Source organism: Branchiostoma lanceolatum, chromosome 15, assembly GCF_035083965.1.
Source record: "Branchiostoma lanceolatum isolate klBraLanc5 chromosome 15, klBraLanc5.hap2, whole genome shotgun sequence".
Classification (NCBI taxonomy): domain Eukaryota; kingdom Metazoa; phylum Chordata; class Leptocardii; order Amphioxiformes; family Branchiostomatidae; genus Branchiostoma; species Branchiostoma lanceolatum.
In genome coordinates this window covers 10,668,991-10,695,630 of record NC_089736.1, presented here as the reverse complement: position 1 = coordinate 10,695,630, position 26,640 = coordinate 10,668,991, and the positions used below count along the sequence as shown (strand labels likewise).

The following is a 26,640-nucleotide window of genomic DNA, read 5'->3' as shown; positions in this document are numbered from 1 at the left end:
ATGGCATGTCATTAGTGAGCTCTGTGTTGTTTGCTTTGACGTCAATGACCTAGCTGCTAAAATGCCAATACGTAATCTGACATGGCCAATTAAAACACCTGCCTGCATGGCCCCTGCGTGTCATCTCGATCCAATCATCTCCTCGCCCCAGGTAACTTCTTTACTGAGAAAGCCTACGTCTCTCGATGGCCTTCCCCTGTATTGAAAGGGGGGTTGACCTTCAACAGGTTGACCCTGATGCTCAGAAGCGTGAAGCAATGTCTTGTATCATCAAGATGATTGTTTGGAGACAGTTATATCATTGAGTCATCAGTTCTAAGGCTTTGTCTGTGGTGCTTTATTTACTGAGAAAGCATGGGCTTCTTGAAGCAACAAACCTCCATTTGTTGTGAGTTTTAACAGGGTTACTCCAACCATTTTATCATAACAATCTACATCACGTCTTTTTTTTCGTTGCTCCGTGTCTAAGACTCTCAGGCAATGATGAAATCTTTCACCCGGTTACTTACATTTATTCCCGAGATCTAGATTTTCAATACAGCTAGCTACATGCGCTCCCCCAAGGAAAAGTGGTACCCAGAATCCGACCAATTTATCATAACATACATGTTTATCATATTTTTTTTGCCATCTGATGATTTAGCAACGAATTTCAAGTGAGTCTCATCCCTTTTTCTAATGAACAACACAGTGACCTAGTTACACCCTACACATGTAGATGTTTGGCAGAACGGATGTCCATCTGATAATGGCCTCTGCTCATCCCATTGCAGCTTGCCATACAGCACGGCCCATAGCTACTGATACAGTATCAAAATCCTCTAACATAAGAATCGTGTAACTTTCAAATATGATCTTTGAATTGTTACTGATTATGGAATGTGAATGATATGTCGTTTCGGGGGTCTTTCTTGTGGTTTCGAGTTGGAGAACTCCTAGTGCTGGTGGTAGACTATCCCTTTATCTTTGTTTAGTCACATCCTCATTTGGTTGACGGCCAGGGACCATGGTAGCATCCAGTATCATCTGCCCCTCCAGCCTTTTCTACGGGCTGTGAATTTATAGAATGTTGCTCTCCTGCCTATGCTTTGAAAGAGTACGAAATGATAACTGGTATAGTAGATGACGTAGATGTGAAATAGCTAGATGTAAGTGTAGCTAGTGTTCCCATTTTTAGTTATCACCATGAATCATAACCAATGCTCACACAGGTGGTTTTTATCCCGCTTTATTGCAAAATGGCAAAAGTTCGCTTGTTGATACAATAATGAATCCGTCACCAGCCACACACACTATCTGGTCAGTTCGAAATTTTCTATAGTTTACAAATACATGCTCTTGTATTTACGCTGCACGTTTTTACTCTACAGATCAGAATAAAAAGATAAAATAAAATCATAACAGGTATAACAGATTTTAAAACAGAGAGAACATCCGTGTGAATAGCAAGAGATATTTTGCTCTACAGAATAAAAACCTTGTTTTAAACACCTTCTAACAACGTTGTCAATGCTTAGCAGTTAGAACCCTTTTTTTCTACAGAATGAATATTCTATAACAGACAGAACAGCTATGTGAATAGCCAGAGTTCTCTGTGGAATGAAGAACTATAGAGTGAAGAAATTATATAATGAGCGACATGGCAAAGTATGTAAATAAACCTTAGCCTCCGATATAATTTTGTAGCAAGGAATGATAATTTTATCTTAACGATCTATCGCTCTAGTAGAATAATATATACGTGCATATTTGGGTTTTTACTGAGAATAATTTGCGAGTCAGACTATTACTATCTCCTGACCACTGATACCTTATTTAGTATTTATGCTTTTACTAGTAAACAATAGAAACACATATTATTGCCAATAGCACTACCTAGCAAACGTATTGAACAAAAAATAGTAGTAACTTTAAAGTGATGAACACATTTGTTTTGTAAATCATTATATGATTGTTTATGCTCAGTGTCTAACGGATAACAATGGAAGCCTTTACCATCAACAGTACGTTCTACCAACGGATAAAACAAAATATTTAAGAAGTGCAGTATGTTTTAAGTGAATAACATAATTCTTTTGTAGTTGATTATATAATCGTTTATGCTCAGTGTCTAACGGATATGTATACACAAAGAAAGCAGCCTTTACCATCAATAGTCTACCAACGTATAGAACAAAACAGTGCAGGAACTTTAAACTGATGAACACATTTGTTTTGTAAATCATTATATGATAGCTTAAGCTCAATGTTTAACGGATAACAATGAAACCCATTACTGTCAACAGTACCTTTTACAAACGTAAAGAACAAAGAAGAACAGTTACTTGAAAATGATTGACATATTTCTTTTGTAGATGGCTGCATGAATGTATAGTATGCTCACGGTGTCTACGTTCTTTTGTATATGGTTGTCTATGCCAATGGCGTTTAACGATAGAAATCAAAGAGTACGTTTTCATACATCCCGACTGGGTTGATGGCAGTGATGGTTCCGAAGTGGTGCTTAGTAGGATCCACCGGTCCTACTTTGATGTTGGTCTCCACGGTCTCCACCCACTGTTGGACGTCATTTCCGCCAAGGGTTGTCCCAATGGTGATCTCGTACACAAGGTCTGTTGCTGCATCAAAGACTCCTTCCCAGTCAATCACCGCGGTGACGTTTCCATCTTCCCAGCTGTGGGTCACATTTGAAGCCCCTGAAAACCAATGTGAACGTCAGATGGGGTATCTATGATATTTACGACAATGACATGTGCCAAACCAGCAACAGTCTGTCTCTACATGGTATATGTACGATCATTGCATTCACAAATTGTTAAACGAGCATGGAAAACTTTGAACCAAGAAAACGCTATGGTTTTTGAGTTACATATAAAGTTAACCATAAACATGTGATTGTATAAAAGTTGTAATACCTGACAGAGACGGGCTGGTGGTGGTGATCTGGACCTCAGCCTGGAGTGATGCACTCTCCATCTGGACATTGTTGACGGCGCGGAGAAACACCTTGTAGCTGGCTGGCTGAAGATCAAGGCCAAGTAAAGTACTGGTGTCTCCATAGGGACTCAGACTGGACCAAGTTGTCTCGTCCACTCCCGGTCCCTCCAGGGCATACTGCATAGAATGAAACATGTTGATACCTTTGTGTGGCAGTCACATGCTGTATCTTATCTTGCACTGTCTACTTATGAGTTTACTATACCAATGAATAGGCTAATGATTTTGCAATGGTCCAGTTAGGAGTTTTTTCCTGCACTGCGAAACTATCGTCTAATTTGTGTACGTCCTGTGAAACTGTTTTATTTGTTGGATTCAATTAGCCTCGTCAAATACGATTTGCAGGCTGAGTTAACTTCAGGGAGATGTGCAAAAGCATCTGGTGAAAACTTTACGGCTTATGGATTAGCTATGAATCAATTCTGCAGAATCCGACGACTTCCACCCTCAAACTTTGTCCTTTGGCCCGATGGGGGTTTCTAAGAAGAAGAAAGAAGTAGAAGAAGTATACCTGGTAAGCTGCTATGCCTGTTGTGTCAGTGAATCCGCCCCATGACAGGTGCAGCATGTCCGTTTGTGACTGGTGGTTGCCTCGTGTGGGATAGTGTGTCTCTGAGCGAGTCAGCACACTTAGCTGTGCTGCGGCCGTGCTAGGCGGGCTCGTCACTATGGTGACGCCGTCGGACGACATGGTGGAGTACAGACCCACGTTGTTGTGGCATCTCACGGTGACGTAGACTGTCTGTCCGTGGGAAAGACCACTCACCGACTTCGAAGCACTACCGGAGTTTTCAGACACAGTGTAATCACTGATTGAAGAAGACCCGGGCTCCATGCCTGTGGTAGGAGATCAAGTGATTATTTGGTTCGTTAGTTTTGTGATGTCTATAAAGGAGCTATAGATTGAACATATTGAATGAATGACAGACTTGATATTGTAGACAAACAGAGGTATCATGTACCTATTGCCCACTCGATCCTGCTTATTCCGCTTTCCGGATCTGTAGCAACCCAGTTTGCTGAAATGACGTTGCCACTTTGGAAGTCGACATCTGGAATACAAGAGAGAACATTTAATTAAACACGTACATACCGTATACGAATAGTATTATGCAAATAGCGATTCATTAGTAATTCACCCTATTTACTATAAAGAACCCAAGTAAGTGATATGATTTGATCTTTCATATCCACAGTTGTGAGATTTTTAAAAACTTACCCATGTCACTGGAGCCATCCCGAACGAAGGAAATGACCGGCGGTGTTTTGTCCACCAAAGACGGTTGCGAATGCACCACGCTGCGTAGTCCAACTGCGTTGACGGCCACGACAGTCACGTAGACGTTTGATCCTTGGGTTAGGGTCAAGTTACTGTTGATTGCTTGGTCACTGGTTCCAACAGAGCGGAAGGCCTGCAGTTGGGTCCCTCCTTGTACTGTGCCTGTTGACAAAAATGTACTTTGTGTCACTGTATAAAACAAGCTATTACATATAGAACACATCCAGGTTTGTAAATAATGATGCACTTCATGTAACCCGTCACACATGTAGCATTCGGGGAGTAGATATCTGATACTGCAATGACAATAGTGAAGTAGTAGACATACCTATAGCCCACAGGTAGTCAACGATGGGACTCTCCATGTCCACAAATCCCCAGCTGGCGAACACTGAAGACAGGCCATGGATGATCTGAAGTTCGACATGGACGCTGTTGTTGCTCATCATTCCTTCCTGGGCCTCCATGACGTTGCACAGCCGAACGTCAACATTGTCCACGAGGATCCCCCTCGTTCTTCCCGGCGTTTCTACAGAAATAGAGGACGACGCGCTCGTTGCTGTGAAGAAGATCGTAGCTTTTTGCCACCGGTTCGCGTTCTTTGAATCATGTCGACCAGGTCGGCGGTACAGTTGAACAACCTTGCTGATCCCAGGAGCTTGTATCAGGACTTCTTCGTCTGACCTCTTGTTCTGTACGAAGGGGTTGTGGAGGAGTGATAATGTGAGTCTGTACTTGCTGCCTGTGTTTGTAGTAAGCAGCTGTGAGAGGGAACCTGCTAGGTACAGGACATTGCTCCCGTGATCTCCTACAGACCCGTTCAGAACCGCAGCGCTTGATCTTCCTCCAATGGTCCAGTGTGATGACGTAAAAGAAGGTAGTGAACTGAAGTTCAGCCCGTCTCTCGAGTCCACGCGGATAGCTCTCGGTGAGTCTTCGAATGAGAAATCTTCCACAATGTTCTGTCCGACCTCCAACTTTTCCAGCGGAACCGGGGGTGTCGTGTCGATGGTCACTCCGTCAGACGTGGCGACATCTGACTGCATGCCAGCAGCATCGACAGCATAAACCTTCGAGTAATACTCCACACCTGACAAACGGTAGATTTAAAAATCATTTTGTAATTTCAACCTAAATGTATAAAAGATCCAACGATGGGTTTACTAGCAGCACATATACGGTCATCAAACTGATACTGATATATATGATTCGTACAATGTACATTCATGACAGAATTCATTACAATGAACGCAACTAATTCCATATCAGAGTTTCAAAACATAATGTAACTCATTACCCGAATCCAGTGCCGTATTAAGCTGAGTCCTTGCAGCGGTTCTAAGTCCTACATCTGTAGCCGCCAATACGGAGCACTCTGCTGCAGTCGTAGTGGTTCCCAGGCACCACATGTAGTGGTGAAGAAACGACTCGGAGTCCCAGAAGCCGTGCCATGAAGCAGAGATGGACATGGACACATTTGTGTGCTCAACATCGTGAAGAACTGTAAGGAAGGGGAAGATATGCATTGAGCAACACCAGAAACATTCGTATTGAATATGACCAAACCTCAGGGGTGAAGGCATTTTCCATTGTTCAATTGAAAATGACAATTGATTAGTCTCAAAAGAAAAATGAAGATGTAAATTTTGTGATTTATACATTCAAATGGGGTCAAAAGAAACATACCGACTCCGTCCATGACGACACCTGCCGTTGGCGCTATCGTGTCCACGATCACACCGTCTGACGAGGCTGTACTGTACAGCAGTACTTTGTTGAATGCCCGGACGTTGCAGTGATATCTTATTCCCTCATTCAGAGATAGACCATCCAGCTGGTGCGTTGTTGTTGCGCTGCTGACCTTATTATCGGTGTACGGTGAGATAGACTCGTCTGAAGGAGATTTAGTAAGGGCACGTTGAAAAAGCTCATTCCGAAGTGTTGAGTAATCGAATTTCATAACGACAGTAAATGTGTAGGTTAGGTAGAGGTATGTAGAAATTGCATCATTAAAAAAAGTAACAAATATTTCACTACAACATATTTACCACTCGGTCCCAGGCCATAGGCAACTTCAAAACTCTCGATGCCGCTGCCTGTGTCGTAAAACACACCATCCCATCCGCAAACAAGCTTCGCAGTCTGAGTGGTGTAGTCAATGTCTGCTGTGGCAGATGTAGTCATCAGGTCTTTGACCTTAAGAGAACAAACGTTAGGATATGTTAAACAGCTAGTTAGCTTATCTTAGTTTCCGAATAAACCATGGCACACTAACGACAGTTTGAAAATGATACTAACACACAAGAGCGTATACAGACTACAACACAAATGTTGAATTACAAAAATGATTTTGTATGCATTCGTTGTGAGAAATTCTTCCTTTTAGTCCTCTGAAATGTGAACACGTTTTGCTTGTACATTATGCTGTACATTACCTACGAAAAAAATAGAGTTTGGCGCATTTGTACAGAGCTTTTGGAATTGAGTTTATCTTTTTTACCTTTGTTGAGCGATGAACGCTAGGAGGTGAAAAGTCCATCTCGACTCCATCAGAAGAGAAGTCTTTGTACGTAGTCGGTGAGATCCATGCTCTGACGTAAATCACATAATCTGCTCCTCGTAGGGTGTGGGCTGCGTAAATGGCAAAGAAATTAAGCGTAACGGTTAAACAGTAATGCTTAAAAGTTTAAATAGAAGTCGGCCTGTCCTGTGTTAAATAGGTTGGAGATAGTAGACATAACCTTCTTGGCGAATGCACTTGTGACAACATAGATTTTTGATTTCGGTATGATAAGTAAGTCAAAAAAGGTTTTATCTACCTCCATCTTTTGTAACAGGTAAGTTGAGAATAGCATAGTTGGCCCCGTCTGTGTCGTGCCATATTTTGTCTGTTAAAAGGTTGAACACACCGCTGCCCACGGCCTCGTCCTTAATACCTGCACTCCACTGGTACCTGTGGACATAAGAATATGGTCATGCTTCTATATCATCAACATAGTTGTTTTAAGTCCATTTGAATTTCTGATAATAGTTTTATCATTTATCATTATTTGGCGGGGCTAGATCGCAAGGGTCTGTAGCGACTGCCATTCGGCGCGCAAGTGACCTCAATACGACAATTGACCCATGTGCGGCCATAGGACTGTCGGTTTTGAACCACTCACACCGGGAAGGGTTCTTTAACGTGCTCGGTGTGTGGCTCTCCTCAAAGACGGGACCTCCATTTAACGTCCTATCCGAGGGACGTCCCTAACTGAAGCTAGGTACTCATTTACACCTGAGTGAAGTGAGGAAAGTCGTGTAAAGTGCCTTTCCTAAGGGCACAACGTCAACGGGACAAATCAGGGAACCCCGGATTCGAACTCAGTATCTCTGGGTTCTGGGGCCAAACAGCCTGACACTACGCCACCGCGACGCAGATTTATGAGACTTAGCGTTACCTTATAATTTGTGCATTGGTTGTCCATTTGGCAGCCAGGAAGTCCCCAGCAGGTGTGTGTGCGATGTCGTCGGCTCCAGATACTGACGAGAAGCCCGTCAGGTCGATGGTATCATATACATCTATTGATGGTACTACATGAAATGATATGGTTTGCATTTTAGACACGCTGAAACTAGAAAAAACATATACACAAATCATAGCTTCTATCTAACTTATGGGCCATTTAACTTTTGCCTTTACATCATTTCCATTTCATAATGTTTATACCTCCCTCAGTTGCATATACCATGATCATGAGGTTCTTGTCATTATGCACAAGTGAGTCGCATTTCCATATGTGAAGGATGTTGGGAACGTTTAAGAAATCACCATGCAACTTGTATAAGGTCTAAGGAGAGGTTATCCTACGTTTTATCTTCGTAACCCTCCCCCCATCCCCAACATGGGGAAATTTAAGGTATCCTTAACTAGCCATCATACGTCATGGATTGATGTGTATGAAAACTTGGAACTGTCAAGCTGCAGATGTAGTTGTATATAGATATAGATGAAAGGAGATCATGGTAGATATATTTACATTTATGCAAAGTGGCTTTTTTTAAATTTTAGGCAAACGTTTGGCACCAGAAGGCTCAATGATAAAAGGCGAGTCCATTTACCCCCAGTCCCCACGGTACAGGACTGCGTTGGGTTGCATAGTTTATTTTGAGATGCACATATGCAGTCCCCGAGGCAGGAGTGGGCCTCGCATCGTCTTATCAGGGACAGAAAACCCCTGTCGCCGGCTGATGCTACAAGGGAGAAAGCTTCGTGTGAAGCAGGTCCTCTCATGCCAGCCTTTAAAAAAAGAGATGATATACTATTAAGCATGAAAGTAGACATGAAAGCCTTCAAAAGAACAATAGTCTGTAGAAAATATATGCACGAAATTAGACATCCAAATCTCGTCTAACCACAGGGAACTCTCGTGAGAAAATAATCTTGCGCAGGCGCACACTGTGGTAACGGGATCAGGCTATTTGGTTGATACGTGGTTACTCAGGTCAATTACGGCATGTGACACTTTATTAGGTATGGTAAAACATGAATACGCTTGTAACTTTCGACAGCAAGGTTGGATTGAGATAAAATTTCACAGAATGCTGGATCTTATTATTTCAAATGTAACACTTGTTACATTTTTCTTGAAATGCTGGATTTTGGGGTGAAAAACACATATTTTGGTTTAAAAATACATGTTTATTTCATGTGCCCCGTCCTCAGCGGAGGCAGCATTCTGGACCCTCATTTTTCTCCCTATAACAGATTACACCAAATGGATTTGATTTGTCCGTGGCTTTTTTGCCGTATGTGAACGCATTGTAATTTTTTTGGGTCCAAAAGAGCCAAAATTGAATTTTTCTTATCATTTTTTGTCAAAAATCTGCTCTAGGGAAAATTCTTTTTTGATTAAACAAAAAAGCCACGGATAATTTTTTTAAACATACGATTATGCATTGAAATTGACTGATATACTTGGCAAAACTGCTGTCTCCACCGAGGACGAAGCCCGTTAATGTGACTATACACGGCCCTTAGAACCGATCCCCGCGTCCCCGTCGGCCCGGGAAATCTAATACTCTATGACGTCAGGGATGTCCCCGTTCAAGCGCCACTGACCAATCAGGGTACGTTGCCCCTAGTTACAAAATGGCGAGGCCGGCAGGGTTTTTCGGAAAACCTACAGACAACATTGCAGAGGAAAGCAGAGACACGGATATCATCACTCTAACCGGGATGAGGGAAGGCAATCAACAAGCAGAGAGCGTACGCAGAGACTAGATACGCTCTCCCAGAAACACCTGTAAACTGAGCAACAAGAGTTGAAAACCTTAAACAAAATTATTTGACTAATAACTGAACCAATCGTAACTCAGCACCACGAGACCACGTCTAGCGATATAATAGACGTTTATCAAGGACAACAAGAAAGAACTCATTTGGTTTCATTTCGGATTCTTTTCCTGTCGTTATGCAGTCAGAAAATCATTGATAACGATGGGTAGTTTGCATTGCATTTGTGTATTTGTGTGAACAGTCATTGAAATAAAGTTTTTACAGCAAAATATTGCACGTTTTCAGTCGATTGGACGACAGATTTTTGAGTCATGTGAAGTCATGCCAAGGGTAGTAACTTTGCCCACGCACAATTTAATGAACTAAAACACATCAAACAGGCTTAACATAGGTTGTTGCTATGTTATTTCACAGAGTAGAATATAAAACAAGAGTAGAAGATCTAAGAATATCACATTCTGAGTAAATTGACATGGCTAGATTTCTTCACTTAATTCTTTAGTTAAACACTGTAACATTATGTAAATAAACATCACATCACCTAATCTGACTATATATAATGAATTTAATCTTGCAGCATCATGATTTGAAATTGATCAGCTCAAATAGTAAAGTTTGAAATTGATGGCAAAATTTGAACCAACATAACTCATTTATATTTATTTTCCAACAAGCACATTTTAGCACCATATAATTAGCTACATTCAGGGATAACTGAATAACATCAATGGACTTTATGTTATTAAATAAAGGTTTGTGTATCAGAACATTTGAAGTCACGTGGTGTCAACAATAACATGATTAAAGCTGTCCATCAAAGTATGCATGTATTTCCCTGGGGAGTGGTGACATCCTGACATATCACAGGTTCTTGGCTACAGCCTGAAGTGCTTTACTGTCATTTCTGCTGAAGTACTTAGATAAGCAGGGTCCTCAGTGCTGTGTTGACATCCTTGAGCAAAGCCCTGCATCAAAAGAAAATAATTTGAAGGCCTTTAAATTATGACAGATATGAATTCAAAGGACTCAGTATTTGAGATTACACAATAGCAATTACTGTATAAACAGGATGGAAAGAAAATTAAAGAAACATATACTAGTTGTTTAAACAAATACATAAGCCTGTATTGTACCACATCATCTTGACTGTAAAAGAATTGCCCCTTTGAATTTGTTAAATAAATGAAGTGTCTTCAACATATGCTTCTTTCATTTCCTTTAAGCATGCAGATACTCTGCTTTAAGATTATGGTGACTGATAGAATTGTCAAATGTCACATGAAATTAATTGTTCCCAGAATGAAGATTTGCTATTCCAGGAGTCATCAAGCTACAATGTATAAGATATAAACCTGGTGGCATGGTGAAGCTAGAAGTGTTGTCTTGGAATCCCTGGCAGAACCCCAGAATACACCCTTGTGAAAGGCAATTTACACTTATTTCCTCACTGGACTCAGGTGATAAATGGGAACCTGACTTTGGCTAGAGATGTTCTTTGGGTAGGCTGTTAAAAGGTGGTCTCATGCATGTTTGAGGAGAGACAAACCTTGAGCATTAAAGAACCCACACCATTTTTGTGAAGAATTTGGGGTCCAACCCAGTGAGAGTGGTCCAGAAATGTAGCTTGTGCAGCAATTTACCCAGTATACAAACCTATCTCTAACCTTAGTATGTAGTATACATGCACATACACACATAATACTAGTGTATAGGCCTTAGCAAATCATTACAAAATACCTCATCACAGCAGGTGCTTCAATTCCTAATAGGAATTCACAATGAATACAACTGCATTCCTTTAGATACAAAGCTAAACCCTCCATGATAAATGACAGGAGATAATGCATGGTGTTAAACATATTCAAAATAAACAAATATGCCAATTGTATACTGTATACATGGTTGTAATAATACTAATATACAGTACATACATGTAATGTACAACAGTAACAAGATACAGAAATGTTCAATAAACAGTTGCTCAAGTCAACATTTATTCCATTTCCTGTAAGCTAGCTTGTTACTACTAACTTTACATGTGCAGTGAAGTAATTATGAGAGAAAACCTAACAACATGCAGCTTGACTTTGACAAGCAGAATGGTGTGGTACATAAAGTGGTTGCTGGTTGAGTTAGACTGTTGTTTACCTAGGCCTGTGAGAGGGTCTGAACTATGTAAAAATGGACGGGACTGTTTTGACTGTATATACATACATGTATATGTGTCATTAGAGTTCATGTCATTAAAATTAAACATGTTTTTGACTTATCTTATTTATTCCAAGGGACTATATACTTAAGTTCTAGGCTATATAAAAAAACTATAATAAGCATTCAAATATGGAAAAAGATGCATCAAATAACTTCTTCCCAAAATTTTGGAGTTTGTCAAAATCTGTCCAGGGGGAATTGCAAGTATACATTTCTTGTAGTATCAATATCTAGGAACATGTCTACTCTTCCACCTTAGGTCAGTATAGCTCCTTGCAAGGCATATGCCTTTTTGCTTTTATCCATTCCCATTTCATAGACTTTTTCATTGATGAGGCACATTGGCTGAGAGTTGTGTACAGTACAGTTATGCTGACAGTTATGTGTACAGTACCACACAGTACAGAAATAGACGTTAAACAAGGACAACAACAACTTGCAACAGTGCTACAGAGCCCCAGTCTATACTGGTCTCTGTAGGCTCTGTTGCACTGTTGTTGTTGTCATTGTTTAACGTCTATTTCTGTACTGTACTGCACTGTACTGTACTGTACTGTACTGTACACATAACTGTACAGTATACTGTACACATAACTATCAGCCAATGTTTCAAACTAAGTTGCAGGCCAGAGTTGTTACATGCTGAACCAATAAACAAGCATTTTAATTGCTACTCACCATTTCAAAGCCGCCCTATTGAGAGTATTAGAAAACATTGTTTACACTGTCCTGGTGGTGGGTTCCTTGTCTGCATGCATTCCGTCAAGATGCCGTTCAAGAATCACCCGGGCCCGTATCCGAGTCGTGCACGGGAACAATATTTACCTTCAAGATTGCATTCAGCTCAATATTACCCACATTACACTGCTCCCCTGGAGCCATATCCCACAGTTCACTTCTCCTATGTACTGCACTTGAAATGATTATGTCTGTACTGATGTCCCGAAATACAGTGCAATGAATATTAAAATGTCGATGGGAGAAAGTACTTAAGAAAATAATATGCACTTTCAATAACATAATTTGGGGTATTGAAGTTGCAATTTGCATGTGTGAGTCGACCGCGACCCAGACAAGCCCACACATAATTGATCGAATTAGAAATTTATGACCAACTTACCTAACTATGGCGAAGCCTCCCTATTTGCAATCTGTGATCAGTGACTTCATTAAAACAGTTTGACTTCATTGACCAGATAAAGATGATCGGCTCGATCCCCCGTCACATGGCCGGAAAACAACACGGTGGTAAGCCGCCATGCTGCACGTTCAGCTTTGCGCTCGCCGCGGCTGAACCACATTCGTGGATATGACGTCCCAGTTGTTATCATTATTACGTTTAGATTATAACAAAGCCCATAGTAGACGTATAAAAAGCGATTAAATAGCTATCAAATGCCAAGGATGAAGTGAAGTTCTTTTTTACTGAAATACATGATCTTAACAGTAATATTCGATGTACCACCCCAAAACCGCTTCGTAATGGAACGGTCCGAACTGTGTTCCAGCGTTTCGTTCGAGTGTCACAAGCCGTAATTGACCTGAGTACGATCTATTCTGTTGATGACTTCAATGAAGAATAACGCATTTAATGATAAGCATAAAGTAGTGGATACTCAATCACAGACTATTGAATAATTTATGGACTATCGTACCTCGTTTACAGCAATAATCTTAATGTAGACTGTCGACGAACTGCTCAAAACACTGGCAACAGGAATCTCCGCGGTATGAACCGTTCCTTCAGGAGTTGTCAAAGTTGGTCCGCTGGGGGCAACTTCTATCGGTCCGCTCTGTAATTCAATGTAATTCAATAACGTTATCACCTTTAAGAGCCAGAATATGTTACAAATCAAATTAATTTCTAGCAGTTCCACATCGTTACAATAAGAGAACAGCGTTTGAAATATTGATTTTTCAACAAAGATTGTGTTTGATATAAGTTTGTGCGCCACCACTACGTCTGTATTGCCAGCTTACTTGAAAAGATATCAAATTTCATGCGCCATTCTTAATATCTTCCTTACTTCACATGATATATACTTACTGGAATCAGGTTATCTGCTTCAAAGTTGGTTCCCACGGAAACTAGATAATTCCCGATCCCAGAATGCACATCGGTGAAGCCCAGCCATGCTAAGCGGAGAAGTGTAGGATTGCCGTTGACGTTGTTCTGCCACGTCATCCATCCGCTTTGAGGACGCTGGTTATCTATCACGTGGTCCGTTCCTACTGCGAACGTGCCTACTGTTGGGGGTGATCCGTCGACCTAACATAGATATAAGTTTACATATGAGAAGACAAAATGAACAGTATTCATGTTCGTTTACATTTGATACTAGTAGGTCATTTCAGATAAACATTTTCAATCTGATACTACTAGTATTAAGACATAAGATGACTTAAGAAATCGGCACCATTTGCAATGTGTACAGCTTTTTCATCACCTTTAAACGTCTGTCAACAAAGATGTTTATTCATAATCTGTATTCGATAAACCACAGTGTTGTTTCATTGTCAGGTAAGAAGTAGACAAATGCCATTTATATAGTCCCTACTTCATAGCAGTATGACCTTTATTGTGTATATCTGCCCCATTGGCTATGTTTACAACTGCACATATGCAAGCTAGTGTGAGTACAACAATCGATGAGTTTTGTGAGGAAAGGTCTGCAATTCAAATGTAGAGATTGTTCAAACCAACCTTGATCTGGCTTGATGTAGATTCTGTGCAGAGCTGTGCCCTGTTACAGGCGACCACAGTCAACGAGTAGCTGTTCCCATCATGCAGTGTGATGTTACTGAATGTGTAGCTCTGGTCATTTCCGCCGACCTGTAGGAAGATGTAATAAGAGACGGCATGTTCTCAACAGCTAGAGGCATATCCTAATTAAACTCTTGTAAATTCATGACGTCAGGTTAAGGTAGAATACGGTTCGCTGCTGGTTACAAGATCGTGCCTAAAGTGAAACATGTACATCTTCAACGTTTCACTTTGACATTGGCACTCCACGTCTTGCCATGGAATTTCTGTAACAAACTAAAGACTTAAGAATACCTCACCTTTACTGTAGGGAGGTCATGACGAGTTTCTTGAGAAGTGGATACTGACAGGAGATGATAATCAATGCCAGTGTCGGGGTCATCAAATTTCCAGGTGGCTCTTAGAAGGGTTCTGACGACCTAGAATAAAGGGCATAACGGTAAGTCAACATTTTGTTGATAGAAGTGGATGAGTAATACCTTAAGACAACTGGTGCTGTTCAGTGAAAGTCTCATTGTGCTAGAAATTCAGTTTTAATCCAGTCTCAGACATTCAAAGGAATATTTCGTAACTGTCATAGACATGTGTGCAATTATAGCACGTCACAGTACCTGTGAATCAGCCTTCAATGAGCCCCAGCTCAGGTCAATTCCAGTCTGTGTAGTCACTGTTGGTGCGGTTGCATCAATGACGAAACCATCTGAACTTTTTTCTGCCCACAACCCTGCTTTGTTGTAGGCCTTGACAGTCACGTAGATTTTGGTGTCTGCGGGCATGGGTGTTGTCATGGTAACTAATGCCGTTTCTGCCAGATGAAGCTGTGAAGGAGATAAGATATCGCTGCCTCCAGGCGATGTTCCCGCACGCCACTCGTAGTGAGACAGTTGAGAATGGGCGTCATGGAAACCAAACCAACTGGCTCGCAGTAGGTTTCTATAAATTAAGAAAAATCGTGGTAATGTAAATGAAAGCTTGTTTTCTGTGTGTGTGAATGAATCAAACTGGCCCAATGAACCATTGATAAAGTATATTTGAGAAAAATAATGAGATATACGATTCCTATTGTCTTAGCTATACCTATACAATCAAGTACAACAAAGTACTCACACAGATGGCTGATATTGGAGATCCATGTCAGCGGCTCCATCGTACACAGTCCCCGCGATAGGAGGCGTGTCGTCTATCAGAACTCCATCAGAAGAAGCGGTAGTGCACAGTTGGGCAGCATTACACGCTGTAACCGTCACGTAGTACGTAAAACCGGAAACGAGCGGCAGATTGGATGCTGACATGTCTGAAAGACACAGGAATGGGAAAAATATGAACATTTGTTTCTTTACATGTTATCTTTTGAGTAAAATTTTAGCTACTCTATACATATCTTAAGACGCCTGTTGATGGATTGTGCGAATGATATCTTGATCAGGATTTGTAATCCAAGAAAACTGGACGTACCCGATTTGATCCCAAGATCCACCTCCTCTAGGACATCTCGGCACAGTGGGCATGTTCCGACTCTCCACTTGTAACTGATGATGTCTGTGTGAGGATCATGGAATCCTCCCCAATGTGCACTGATGGTTGTCTTGTCAGTCTGGTAGTCCAGGTCGTTTGGAGGGTCCGTGGGGGGTCCATCATACACAAAACCAACCTCAGGTGGTGACGTCTCAGCCACGTAGCCATGAGAAATGGCGGTGCTGACAAGGCCAGCTCCATTCTCCGCCTTTGCAAAGAAACAGTAAAATCAATGGGCGTGACGTCACCTATCATTAAAATCTAAAATGGTGCTACAAAGCTATGTATATTTGGATCATGTAGTCTAAAAATCACAACAAATTGCATTTTCAAAAGGCCATGATTAACGTAAAAGAAAACAGCAATGGTTAAGCTTGCTGTCAATTTAATGTAACAATCAAAACGTACCATGGTTGTTACATAGTAAGTATGGCCTTCCAGCAAAGGAGGATCTATCGCTGAGTCTTCAACCATAGCATTCTCTGCAGGTTGTAAACGCACCACGTCATCCACCCCAGGAGCGGACCCAACTGCCCAGTAGAACGACGTAACCCCGCTGTCTTTGTCAACGAAGACATCGGACCAGCTTCGAAAATAAAAAGAATTGATTAGTCTTCGAGCTACATTGTTTGTACTATCGCTGTCGCTTTACTATCAACGGCTTGTATCAATTCTTGTATGATGCGGTATAAAAAGAAATATGGACTTGAAGGAAGCATAGGACAGTTGATTATGTCGTCATGTTGACAGCCCTTACAGCGAATGCATAGCATGCGCAGCTCAACCGGTATACGACATGAGACATAGTCTCCAACCAGACCCAATGGATTGCAAAGACCGCGTATCCAACTGGAAGAAGGAGCTTGTAATGCAATCCGTACTTCCTCTGCCAGTTTGATACGGTCTTTATGCAACCTATAGATCTGCTTGGAGATTACATGAGACCCACTAACCTGACACTGATGGAATCCAGTGATTGGAGGAATAGACCGCCAATGTCTATCGCTTTCTCGTTCTTTACAGGGGGTGTAGTATCGACGAGCACACCATCCGAGACAGCCATGGCCGAAAGTCCAACGAAATCAATCCCTGCAAATTTGAAATGAGGGGCAATAAGTATTGATTTGTTTGCTTGCTTGCTTGTTTGTTATAATCTAAGTGTCAAAACTAGCTTGCTGTCAATTTAATGTAACAATTAAAACTTACCATGGTTGTTACATAGTAAGTGTGATAAAATGTTTATCAAATGTCTTAACGCCGGTTTAACAAACGGTCACGTTCTTTTTACATATAGATTTAAAAAATACACTAAGATACAATTATGATGACATTAATATTGGTTCTACAAAGTTGCTAGTTTTGTGAAGGAAAAGCGAGATTCTACTGGCTACGCTTTACAAACTACTGTTGAGCTGCAATATCTCTAAGTCTTAACTGTGGTATGATATAATGTTATGTACCTTTGACTGTTGCATAGTATGCAATGCCACTGTTAAGGCCCAGGTTGTGGATAATGACACTGTTGATGTTTCCCACTTCTGTGAAATCTTGAACATCTATACCTCCTGGAGAGGTGCCTGTGGGGTATAAAATTCGGGGTCAGAAGTTTTAATGACTACCACACATTATGAAAAGATTAAGAACTGTTAGTGCAAATGCCACTTTTTAAAGCTGTTTTAGCTCGCATAAAAAAAGAGGTTCCTCACCGATGGCGCACAGGTATGTCCTGATCCCGGAGACATGGTGAGATGTTCCGTGTTCTTCTAGGTCCACAAACGACTCCCACTTTACAACGAGCTCCGAGGACGATGACTGCAGCAGGGCAAAATCATTTGTATACGTAAATTACATCTTTCAAGTCCTGATACAAATCATTGACGCCCCTACCCCATTTGTAACGTCAAGAAAGCATCGTATCCTCTACACTTGATGGTAAAAATAGAGCGTACCTGGTAATTCTTTCCTTCAGAATTCTCGATCCAAACTTTTCCCGGACTTGGCGGCGTGTGGTCTACAGTGATGCCGTCACTACATGCAGAGACTGTCGGTAGCTCCTGGCTAAAGGTCTCGAACACTAGTGTTGTTCTGTTCGCGTGGACACAGATGTGATAGCGTCTGCCATGCTGGAGTGCCAGACCTTCCACGTTGACGTACTCGTTAGTTGTGTTGCCACAGGATATAGCGAGGGGATGTGAACACGGATATGGGAACTTGCTTCTGCCAGACACACTACCGTAGTCACTGATGCCTGTAGACTCCTCGATGACCGCCCATACGTACTGTCCATGTCGCAGACTTGGCCACACCGCCGCCAGCGCAGACTGTGATGATGTGTAGTCTGCGTCGACTTGGGTCCATAAAGCATTCTTCTCAAGCATAATTTTTCCTGTTTAATAAAACAGCACATTACTTACACAGGGGAACTGCTACTACATTGATATTGACTTGAACAGCATTGGTTAGAGTGATCGTGAAAAAAGCCAGACGTTTTCTGCGAGCAATGAATCTCACGCGCTATGTTTACCCACCTGTAGCGTCAATGACAGTGTGCTGACGTCCGATGATGTTTCTACTGCAGTCATTGATGTCAGTTTCAACTGAAGACTGTAAACCCACTTTGCTGAAGCCACGGACAACCAGCTTTGGGCAGCCGGTAGCTACGATATGCCGGGGGACGCTGACCGTGTGTTCATGGCGTTCCTGAGAGACAAAGTATTATAAAATCATTTTAGCGCTATTGTAGTATTTAAGTAGTGAACTTTTTCAATTATCACAAAAAAGGCATATTTCGTAGACCATGGAATGGTATACATCTGTTTATTACACAATCTCCTTAGTCACAATGTTCATTAATCTGTTTAAACGTACCACATCATTACTGGTGATATTTATTGGAGTCCAGGGCAATATTAGTTCTCTTCTCTCTGCGCCGGATGCCAGTGCCCACTCGTACCGATCAATCGCAAGGCTTGACAGGAATATGGGCGCATATCCATCCGACACGATTGTTGGGGCATCGCCGTCCCTAAATGCGTCCCACTTAAACGCAATTGTGGATGGGCCCTCCCCATTGGCTCCTGTTACATCAACACTCAGGCGACCCGAAATCGGGACATTTGGAGTGATCCACACGCCGCCACTGGCCACCGGTCCGAAGCACCCCGTTTTGTAACACGGAGTGATCACAGACCGATATCTTTTACCCGGGCGAAGGTTGAGCTTGGACTGGACTGCCGTTCCCCGTTTCACGCTCACGGGCTCGGAAAGTCGCCACCATGCTTCAGAAAAAGCAAAAGGGAAAGATTTGAACAAAGAAAAGAACACGCAGAATATGGTGTTAAATAAACGAAAATGAATAGTACACGCATTGTCGGAAATATGAACAGGTTCACTTCCTTTGTCACCTACACCAGATACTGAGTCTGAGGTCACACTTGGGCTATATACCGTATAGTCCGCATGAGTTGTGTATTAACATGTTTCTGGTTTAGGTTAAGTTTGCAGACGAATTTCTTTGGTTTGATAACTAGACTGCTCAACTGTGTGTTAAGGTAGAAAACAACATCCCCCCCGCAAAATTTACTAAACCCCCCAAAAAATGTTACTGCAGAACTCATGCGCACTTGAATATATGCACGAGTGTGACAGGGCCCTAACCTTTAATCAGGTAGACTTCATTTGCCCAAGGCCCGCCTTTGCCGTCCGCTTCACAGGCCGTGGAAGGTCCGTACATGTTGTAGGTGCTGTGCCCATCAGTAGAGCCGAAACACTCTCCACCACTCTGTAGAGCAAACACGGTAGCGCCACGAGAACGTGCTACGTCGTAACACTTTGCGATGGCGTTTTCACGGAATCGGAAGTTGCCATCCAGGCGTGCATCTGTTCCTTCGAGGGCTGTAATGGCTGGGTTGCCTTTGTCTTTCCAGCAGCCCAGGCTGGTGAAGGCACGACTGTCACTTCCTGTGTGACGAAGGAGATAAAATCTTAATCTCCAAGCAGATCTATAGGTTGCGAAGACCGTATCAAACTTTCAGAAGAAGTATGTTTTGCAACCTAGGCTATACAAGCTCCTCCATTGGGTCTGCTTGGAGGCTAGTAAAATCTCAGAGTTGGTAACGTTTTCTTTCAGGGGGTTTGTTTTCTTTCCGCAAAATGCTGCAACAAACTCATTTCTACCAGTGTGAACGTCTTCGCACTTTGAACAATAAATGTACAACACCGTACTAGTACAATAATTGAATGGCCTATGTGGAAGATCAATGTGTAAAAGGAAATGCTACCAATAGAATAAACTAATAGAAGAAAATAGCTAGGAAGCTGAATGCATGAAAACCACCAACTTCCTAGAATATTAATGTCATCCATAAAACTGAGTCAGTTTGCTGTTTGGTTATAAAAGTATTTCGATATTAGTACCATCGCGTAATTCCTCTTCCACAGTCCAGTAGAACTCGCTTAAAAAGTCCGTGATGTTGCTCGGCGTATTCCAGCGCACCCACATAGTCGACGTCGATCGCTGGAATTCAGCGTTTTCTTGACATGTATCTGTAAGAGAAGAGAAGAAATGACTTGTTTTTACAGTTCACATACTTGAACGCAAAATGTTTATCAAATGTCTTATAAGAAAATGTGGGCTGATGAAGCAACAGACTTCCCTTACCACTTGAGTTTTCGAAACATCCTGGTCCATCTTTTACCACCATGCCTCCTACCCATCCGTCGTGCTCTAGAACGGTGACCCCGTCTGAACTGACTGTGACCGACCCTGCGCCATTCGTTGCCCTTACGGTGATGAAGTAGGTCTGGGAATTTTAAGAACAACAAAACGTTGCAACAGTTTGCATCGACTAGTTTGCCGATCAGTGTCTCATAGCTACAGTTACGAGGAAAAACGTTACATGTCTTCATATATGGCAAGTGATTTTTGGTCGGTCATTTGTTGCTCAACATTCTCTATCAGACGGAATAAGGCCCTACCCATCACTGATCGAAAAGCTCTGTCATTCCCTATTTCAAAGACCTTGTGTTACTGTCTCAACTTTTTTCCCGAACAATCGAATCGTCAAGTTGAAATCTACAAGGGAGAAGTACTATAATGACTGAGAATACTGAGACACAAACCTGGAAGTACTGAAGAGTAAGACCGGTGATGGAGACGGCTGTACCGCTTACAGCGGTGAAGGGTCGGATGTCCTGAGCACCAGAAGAAGTCCCCACTGCCACCACATAGGTAACCGCCGTCGGATCATCACTGAAGCCGAACCAGCGTGCAGATAACACTCCGGTGTCTGTTTGGGCGTCGATGTCTTCATAATCCTTAAGGATGAGACAGAAATATCTTTTGTTGTGGTAGATATTTTGAAGTGGCATTGTATGGTGGAATATGATGGTCACTTGCTGATCAAATATTACGCTGGGTCCAAAAAGGACGAGATTCAAGCACATTATCTAAAGCTAAAGTGTACAAACCAAGAGGACACAAAACAGTCAAATTGCAGAGTAGACGATACACTTGAAGCGTATCCTATAATGATAATAGATATAACAACAGCTTACATGACTTCCTGGGTCGTCCACATCCGGCGCAATGTCAAAAACGATACCGTCGGTGGGTATTTTGTCTTTTATTCTATAAGCACTTGAGGTGCCAATAACGGACAAGCTTGACGGGTTTGTCACTTTGACAAACATGTAGTAACTGTCACTTGGAGGGAGGTTTAATGCTCCTGTTCCAATCGCGGCACAGTTCGGGGGTCGAGCTCTCACACAGGGTCCGTTAGCTCCAACATGATGGAAACGCAACATGGCAGTGGAGCTTTGGTGACGTCCTGGATAAAAGACACATGATTAGTCTGCATAGTTATAGTTCGACGGAATCGGTATAATATGGTGTTGTTGAAGATGTATACGTATATTTCTTAACTTGTCTCAATTCTGAAAGTATTTCATAGCATTGCTTACCAATAGCAAATTCATACTGCAAAGGGTCCTGGCTTTCGTCATCAAAGAAGTCGCTCGCTGTCCAACGCCCAACGAAAAAATTCCCTTGCTTAGCGAGAGTGATTCGTCCCGTAAACTGTGGTGGAGTTACGTCCACGATGATTGGACCCACAGCCTGTAAGAAAAAGAGAACGAGGGTCATTACAGATCTTTCACGAAAACGTACGACCTCATAAATGTCTTAACGGATCAAGCAATGAATACAAAACTTTAGCTGAATCCCACTTCTGACACCATGTTATGGTCTCCTTATCTTGAACTAGACCTGTTGATATACATTTAAACTGGTTTATGCTACATAGTCACAGAGAGAGTATAGTCTGCTGGGGCATGTCTGCGCTCGGTTCTCACGGTGACTGTTGGAAAGAAAAAAGGTTGGAGTCTAATAGGACTTGTTTAGTGCATCAAATTACGTAATATGAATGTAGGCGAGGGCTGTACTAACATGGAGTAGGGGTTGTGATATTTGTATGATTAAACCACAATGCGTATAGACGGCTTACTTTGGTGGTTGTTCGTCCCGCCCTATCTTCAGCCTTGATAACGAGGTGGAATAGAGAGTTCTGGCTGATGTGTGGGTGGGAGAACCTGAGCTCCGGGATGGCGGTGGTGGAGGTGAAGGCCATGATGTCAGGGCTACTTGTACTGCTGGTGCTGCTTAGCCCCACCGAGAAGTCGTAAATCCCGCCCTCATCCTCACCGTCCCAGGAAGCAAACAGCTGCAGAACCAAAAAAAGTCAAGCTAGTTCTCGTTCTATTAGTAGAGAAAGTTCTTTCGCCCAACACATATTGCTATGTGAATTTCGCTGATATATACACATAACAGATGTTGATGTATCTACATGTGCCACCATTTTCTACACCAGAAACAAAAACTTACTATACTCCAAGCCCTTGTCATGACCTTGTACGTTCAGCGCAATAACTAGACGGAGATCAATGCACCGAACTGACTGAGGGGTCAGGAGAAAGGCCAACAGCAAGACAGTAACCTGAGTACGTTCATTGCTTTCTACCGCCAGTCGTAATTGTGACTTCGGGAAACCACTGATGATTTACTTTCAAGAATAGTTCTTTATCATTATCATCATTGTCGTGTCCGCAGATGAGTTCTTTCGAAAATCTACTCGAAAGTCACTTACGTTGCGGTCCGCCGAAAGGTAGCTGGTCGTTGGTGCTCCTGAGTAAGCAGTACAGTATTGGTTGGAGAGAGTGGTGTTTGTCACGAGATCGCGTCTCGGGGCGTAGTCATCGATGTTGCTCACTTGAGGAACATTGCTGCAATAGAAGTTAAAAACATATTCTTAGATGATGTCTCTGTTAGGTGATCGTTATCTAAGTTGTTACAAGTAATTGCATTGTATTTTGTTTGCAAATGATGTAAATGATTTCAGGAAGATTAGTGTACACATTTTATTTCACTGACGGAGCTTCCTGATAAACAAACAAATAAACAAGCACGGAATCGCTAAAAACAGACATTTCTAGAGAAAACGGCTAGTTTTTTTTTCTTCGGACAACACTGTAGGTAGGGAATAGTTAATTTTCTTAATTCATTAGTATTTGAAGAAAACAAGAGTGCAACAAGAGTGAACTTACCGGCATGGCGGTGGAGGGTCCAACACTAGCACGCGGTGCCGTCTCTGGTTTATCAACCAGACGTCACCGTCAGCATCTTTCACCACCCCAGGTCTTACAGAAAGGTTGTCAATGTTTATTGCCGTGAGACTAGGATCGGTGACATCCACCGTGACGCCGTCAGAACACACCGGTGGGGACGGGTCCAGCGCGTGGTTGTAGGCCACCACTGTGCAGAAGTAGGTCCCGGGCGATGGTGCGGTGTAGACAGCGTGCGTGTTTGTTGTTCTGGTTATCTGTCATTCAATTGGAAACCATTAAGGTTGGCCGGTACAACAATGAACATCGTCGAGGTACAGTTCGTCGGTTTGTATGCTGAGATTTAAACAGCTAGAATGTCTAATAAAAAAGGATCCAATGTTTTTATCAAGTTTTAAAAGACTAAAAAGTCCCCGAGGTGTAAAAGATGATGCCTGTGTGTCTGTTTGTGAACATTACTCAAGAATGTGTTGATATTAATGGTATGTGGGTAGGTCTTCATGGGACCTCGAAATTGATAGATTTTGGGCTCCCTAGCGGCTTTTTATGGTACTACAGTGGGACTTCTGTTTTTATATATTCTGGAACTGCTATGGTCTTGATTTTTGTGTGGTAGATAGCTCTTGTTTATAGCGGTATATTGATGATGATATTATTACTATCGCTGATTATATTACTTACAGATGCGCCCTCCGGTAGCGTAAAGTCAGCTGCAGCCAAACAACTGGTAGAATAGCCATACAGGTAGAACTTGACGCCACTCTCTTCGTCGAAGAAACCGTCCCACCACGTATTGACCGTTGTCGTCTGCTGGTAGTCTATCTCTGGCTGCCCCTTCAGACCATCATGCACGTTTCCGGGTAGAGGTGGAGATATATCTACTGTGATCTGCAAAAAAACAAAACAACTATATGTCAACTGAGACTAGTACAACTTTAACTGGTATTAGGAGCCTGTTATAGACGTATTCCACCGTTTAAACATGGAGCTAGTCGTAAGCCATATCTAATTCTAAAACCATATGGTGATGTATCATTTATTGGTGTCATCAGGTTCATTGTTTAAGGTCAGAGGTCGTGAAACAAGTGCAGAGGTCATGAGATAAAGGGACATGTCTCGGAGAAACTCAGTCAAGTTGGGGTAAGCAATTTTCAATCCATTTAGGTTCCTTACTGTTAGATACCCACATTGGTGCCATTTTAGATCTGAAAGGGGTCTAAGGTACTTTTGTGTGTTCTATTATGTTTGTTCGGTAGATTAGACGTTTGCTTCAGTGTCATAATTTTGGTAAATGGGCCCCCCTCCCACCGTTGAGTCCTGGCGTGCTACGTGCTTCAGCCTGTTTGATTTCTTCATCTTCAACATTGTCCTTTGTGTCATTGACAGAATAATAGCAGCTATTCCAGCCGACGAAGCTGGTAAACGGGGTCAACTCATGAAAAAAGTTTGGACATACCACGGAAAGTCATATTCGACATACCACGGATCATCAGTAAAAATTTAGAAGAATCTAGCACTTGTTTTTGGAACAGTCCAATGAGCTCGTTCACAGAAGATTCTAGAACCTTGTCCACGTTTACGTTGATGAAGATTAGACGTCCATGTAATAAGATAGGCAAAAAGTAGTCACTCAAGCAACTGGATGAAATGTTGAAACAGTCAGACGTTTCAGACAGCATCCGCTATCTTTCGTCAGTGACTAAGGAAAGATCTGGCAGAACCAGCCGCTTTTCATTGAGGCCATGAGGGAAGAGGTTAAGGGTCAGATGACAAAACTAAAAGCAAGGCGTCAGTACTCACCTTGAGTGTTTCTGTTGTGCTGAGAGTGGCCTTGTTCCTGACAGTGAGGGTCAGGAGGAAGTCGTGGTCATGTCCACCCACATCGGCGACCTCGCTTCGGTCAAAGGTGATGGCGTAATCTTTTTTGTAACATGGTCCCCTTGCAGCCATCACACAGTTAGTGGTGCAGGTGGCTCCACACTGAAAACAAACAAACAAATACTTAACTGAAAGATGAAAATGTGTATTAAGTCTTAATACTGTGTATAAGATCTTATAAATATAGAAAGAACCTGTTCTATACGTCCATATCTATCAAGTAAGTAAGTAAGGCTCAAATAGTATATGGATGAATGGCATATATGGTAGACAATATGTTGAGGCTGCTATATTGATATAGGTATTTGCAACCAAGACAAAAAAAGAGTGAAAGAACTTATATTACATGCGATTTACTTATATTCTATTCATCATTAAATCAAGAGTACACTATTTTATACTTCATAAAAAAGATACATACGGTTAACGTTTGCACAGCTACTACTCCTGTTGTAATAGTGGCTGACGTTTTCACGTCGGCCAGTGTCCAGGTCATGTCATGGAGTCCGCTATGCTGGTCAAATGCGTCAAACTGAATCCTGATGTCCAACAAATAACAAAAGAAAGTTAAAGCTACCATTATGCATAGTGTATACTTTTCTATGTTTAAAATAGTTTTTCAGTGTGCGATGACCCATTGTTCTCCGTGTTGGCATCGCTAGATGTGCCCGTTCAAGATTCAAGTGTGCGATGAAATTAGTCACTTGGGTTAAGACCAGGCTCTCAAACTGTTAATTATACACATTTCATATTGAGATATGTTGAAATTGATGTAGAGCTAACTAAGTATTGGGGAGGGGGGTGCCAGAAAGTGGACAGTCCAGCAGAATAGGAATGTCCAGCAGAATAGATGGTAATTATGTTGAGCCGGTAATTATTCAGGAATGTTGATTGTATGAGCTCTATAGAAACGAGGATAACACCCACGCTCCGCTGATGCTTATAATTAGGTGTGCAAAGAAACAGTTTCTCGTCGAAAATGCACTTTGTGGTAAAAAGTTGCCGACTGATCGTCTGACTGTGTAAAATGAGCAATGTCGTGTCCGTTTGTCTGATGATTGACTTCTCTTGTTCAGTGATTATGACTCAACATCGCTTGAG

At 42.0% G+C, this 26,640-nt stretch overlaps 2 protein-coding genes and 1 long non-coding RNA gene across 3 annotated transcripts in view; 1 reads left to right on the top strand and 2 right to left on the bottom strand.

Annotated features, from left to right (window-relative positions):
* Positions 1-1,212: 1,212 nt before the first annotated feature.
* LOC136420478 (uncharacterized) overlaps positions 1,213-26,640 on the bottom strand; it is a 36,757-nt gene continuing 11,329 nt past the window's right edge. Inside the window, exons 12-50 of the mRNA XM_066407427.1 lie at positions 25,961-26,078; positions 25,462-25,641; positions 24,343-24,549; positions 23,644-23,918; positions 23,187-23,322; positions 22,548-22,763; positions 22,006-22,159; positions 21,601-21,872; positions 21,166-21,360; positions 20,705-20,846; positions 20,461-20,589; positions 19,702-20,004; positions 18,913-19,322; positions 18,573-18,744; positions 17,994-18,430; positions 17,751-17,856; positions 17,505-17,621; positions 16,998-17,133; positions 16,453-16,630; positions 15,985-16,252; positions 15,637-15,823; positions 15,141-15,462; positions 14,829-14,948; positions 14,470-14,598; positions 13,813-14,034; positions 13,421-13,558; positions 8,378-8,555; positions 7,717-7,849; positions 7,096-7,229; positions 6,777-6,907; positions 6,325-6,472; positions 5,963-6,169; positions 5,574-5,777; positions 4,605-5,366; positions 4,217-4,438; positions 3,960-4,049; positions 3,509-3,834; positions 2,916-3,114; positions 1,213-2,696 (exon numbers count right to left, since the gene is read on the bottom strand). Of these exons, the coding sequence (XP_066263524.1) occupies positions 2,428-2,696; positions 2,916-3,114; positions 3,509-3,834; positions 3,960-4,049; positions 4,217-4,438; positions 4,605-5,366; positions 5,574-5,777; positions 5,963-6,169; positions 6,325-6,472; positions 6,777-6,907; positions 7,096-7,229; positions 7,717-7,849; positions 8,378-8,555; positions 13,421-13,558; positions 13,813-14,034; positions 14,470-14,598; positions 14,829-14,948; positions 15,141-15,462; positions 15,637-15,823; positions 15,985-16,252; positions 16,453-16,630; positions 16,998-17,133; positions 17,505-17,621; positions 17,751-17,856; positions 17,994-18,430; positions 18,573-18,744; positions 18,913-19,322; positions 19,702-20,004; positions 20,461-20,589; positions 20,705-20,846; positions 21,166-21,360; positions 21,601-21,872; positions 22,006-22,159; positions 22,548-22,763; positions 23,187-23,322; positions 23,644-23,918; positions 24,343-24,549; positions 25,462-25,641; positions 25,961-26,078 (8,272 nt within the window). The 3' untranslated portion in view covers positions 1,213-2,427. The remainder of the gene's footprint in view (positions 2,697-2,915; positions 3,115-3,508; positions 3,835-3,959; positions 4,050-4,216; positions 4,439-4,604; positions 5,367-5,573; positions 5,778-5,962; positions 6,170-6,324; positions 6,473-6,776; positions 6,908-7,095; positions 7,230-7,716; positions 7,850-8,377; positions 8,556-13,420; positions 13,559-13,812; positions 14,035-14,469; positions 14,599-14,828; positions 14,949-15,140; positions 15,463-15,636; positions 15,824-15,984; positions 16,253-16,452; positions 16,631-16,997; positions 17,134-17,504; positions 17,622-17,750; positions 17,857-17,993; positions 18,431-18,572; positions 18,745-18,912; positions 19,323-19,701; positions 20,005-20,460; positions 20,590-20,704; positions 20,847-21,165; positions 21,361-21,600; positions 21,873-22,005; positions 22,160-22,547; positions 22,764-23,186; positions 23,323-23,643; positions 23,919-24,342; positions 24,550-25,461; positions 25,642-25,960; positions 26,079-26,640) is intronic.
* LOC136420479 (uncharacterized) lies at positions 9,699-12,882 on the bottom strand. The gene is made up of 2 exons (XR_010753221.1): positions 12,444-12,882; positions 9,699-10,519 (listed from the first exon to the last, which is right to left on the bottom strand). It is a non-coding gene; the product is annotated as an uncharacterized lncRNA (long non-coding RNA).
* Positions 24,784-26,640, top strand: part of LOC136420477 (uncharacterized) — an 88,683-nt gene continuing 86,826 nt past the window's right edge. The window contains exon 1 of the mRNA XM_066407426.1: positions 24,784-24,801. The gene's annotated coding sequence lies outside the window, so the exon portion shown is untranslated. The remainder of the gene's footprint in view (positions 24,802-26,640) is intronic.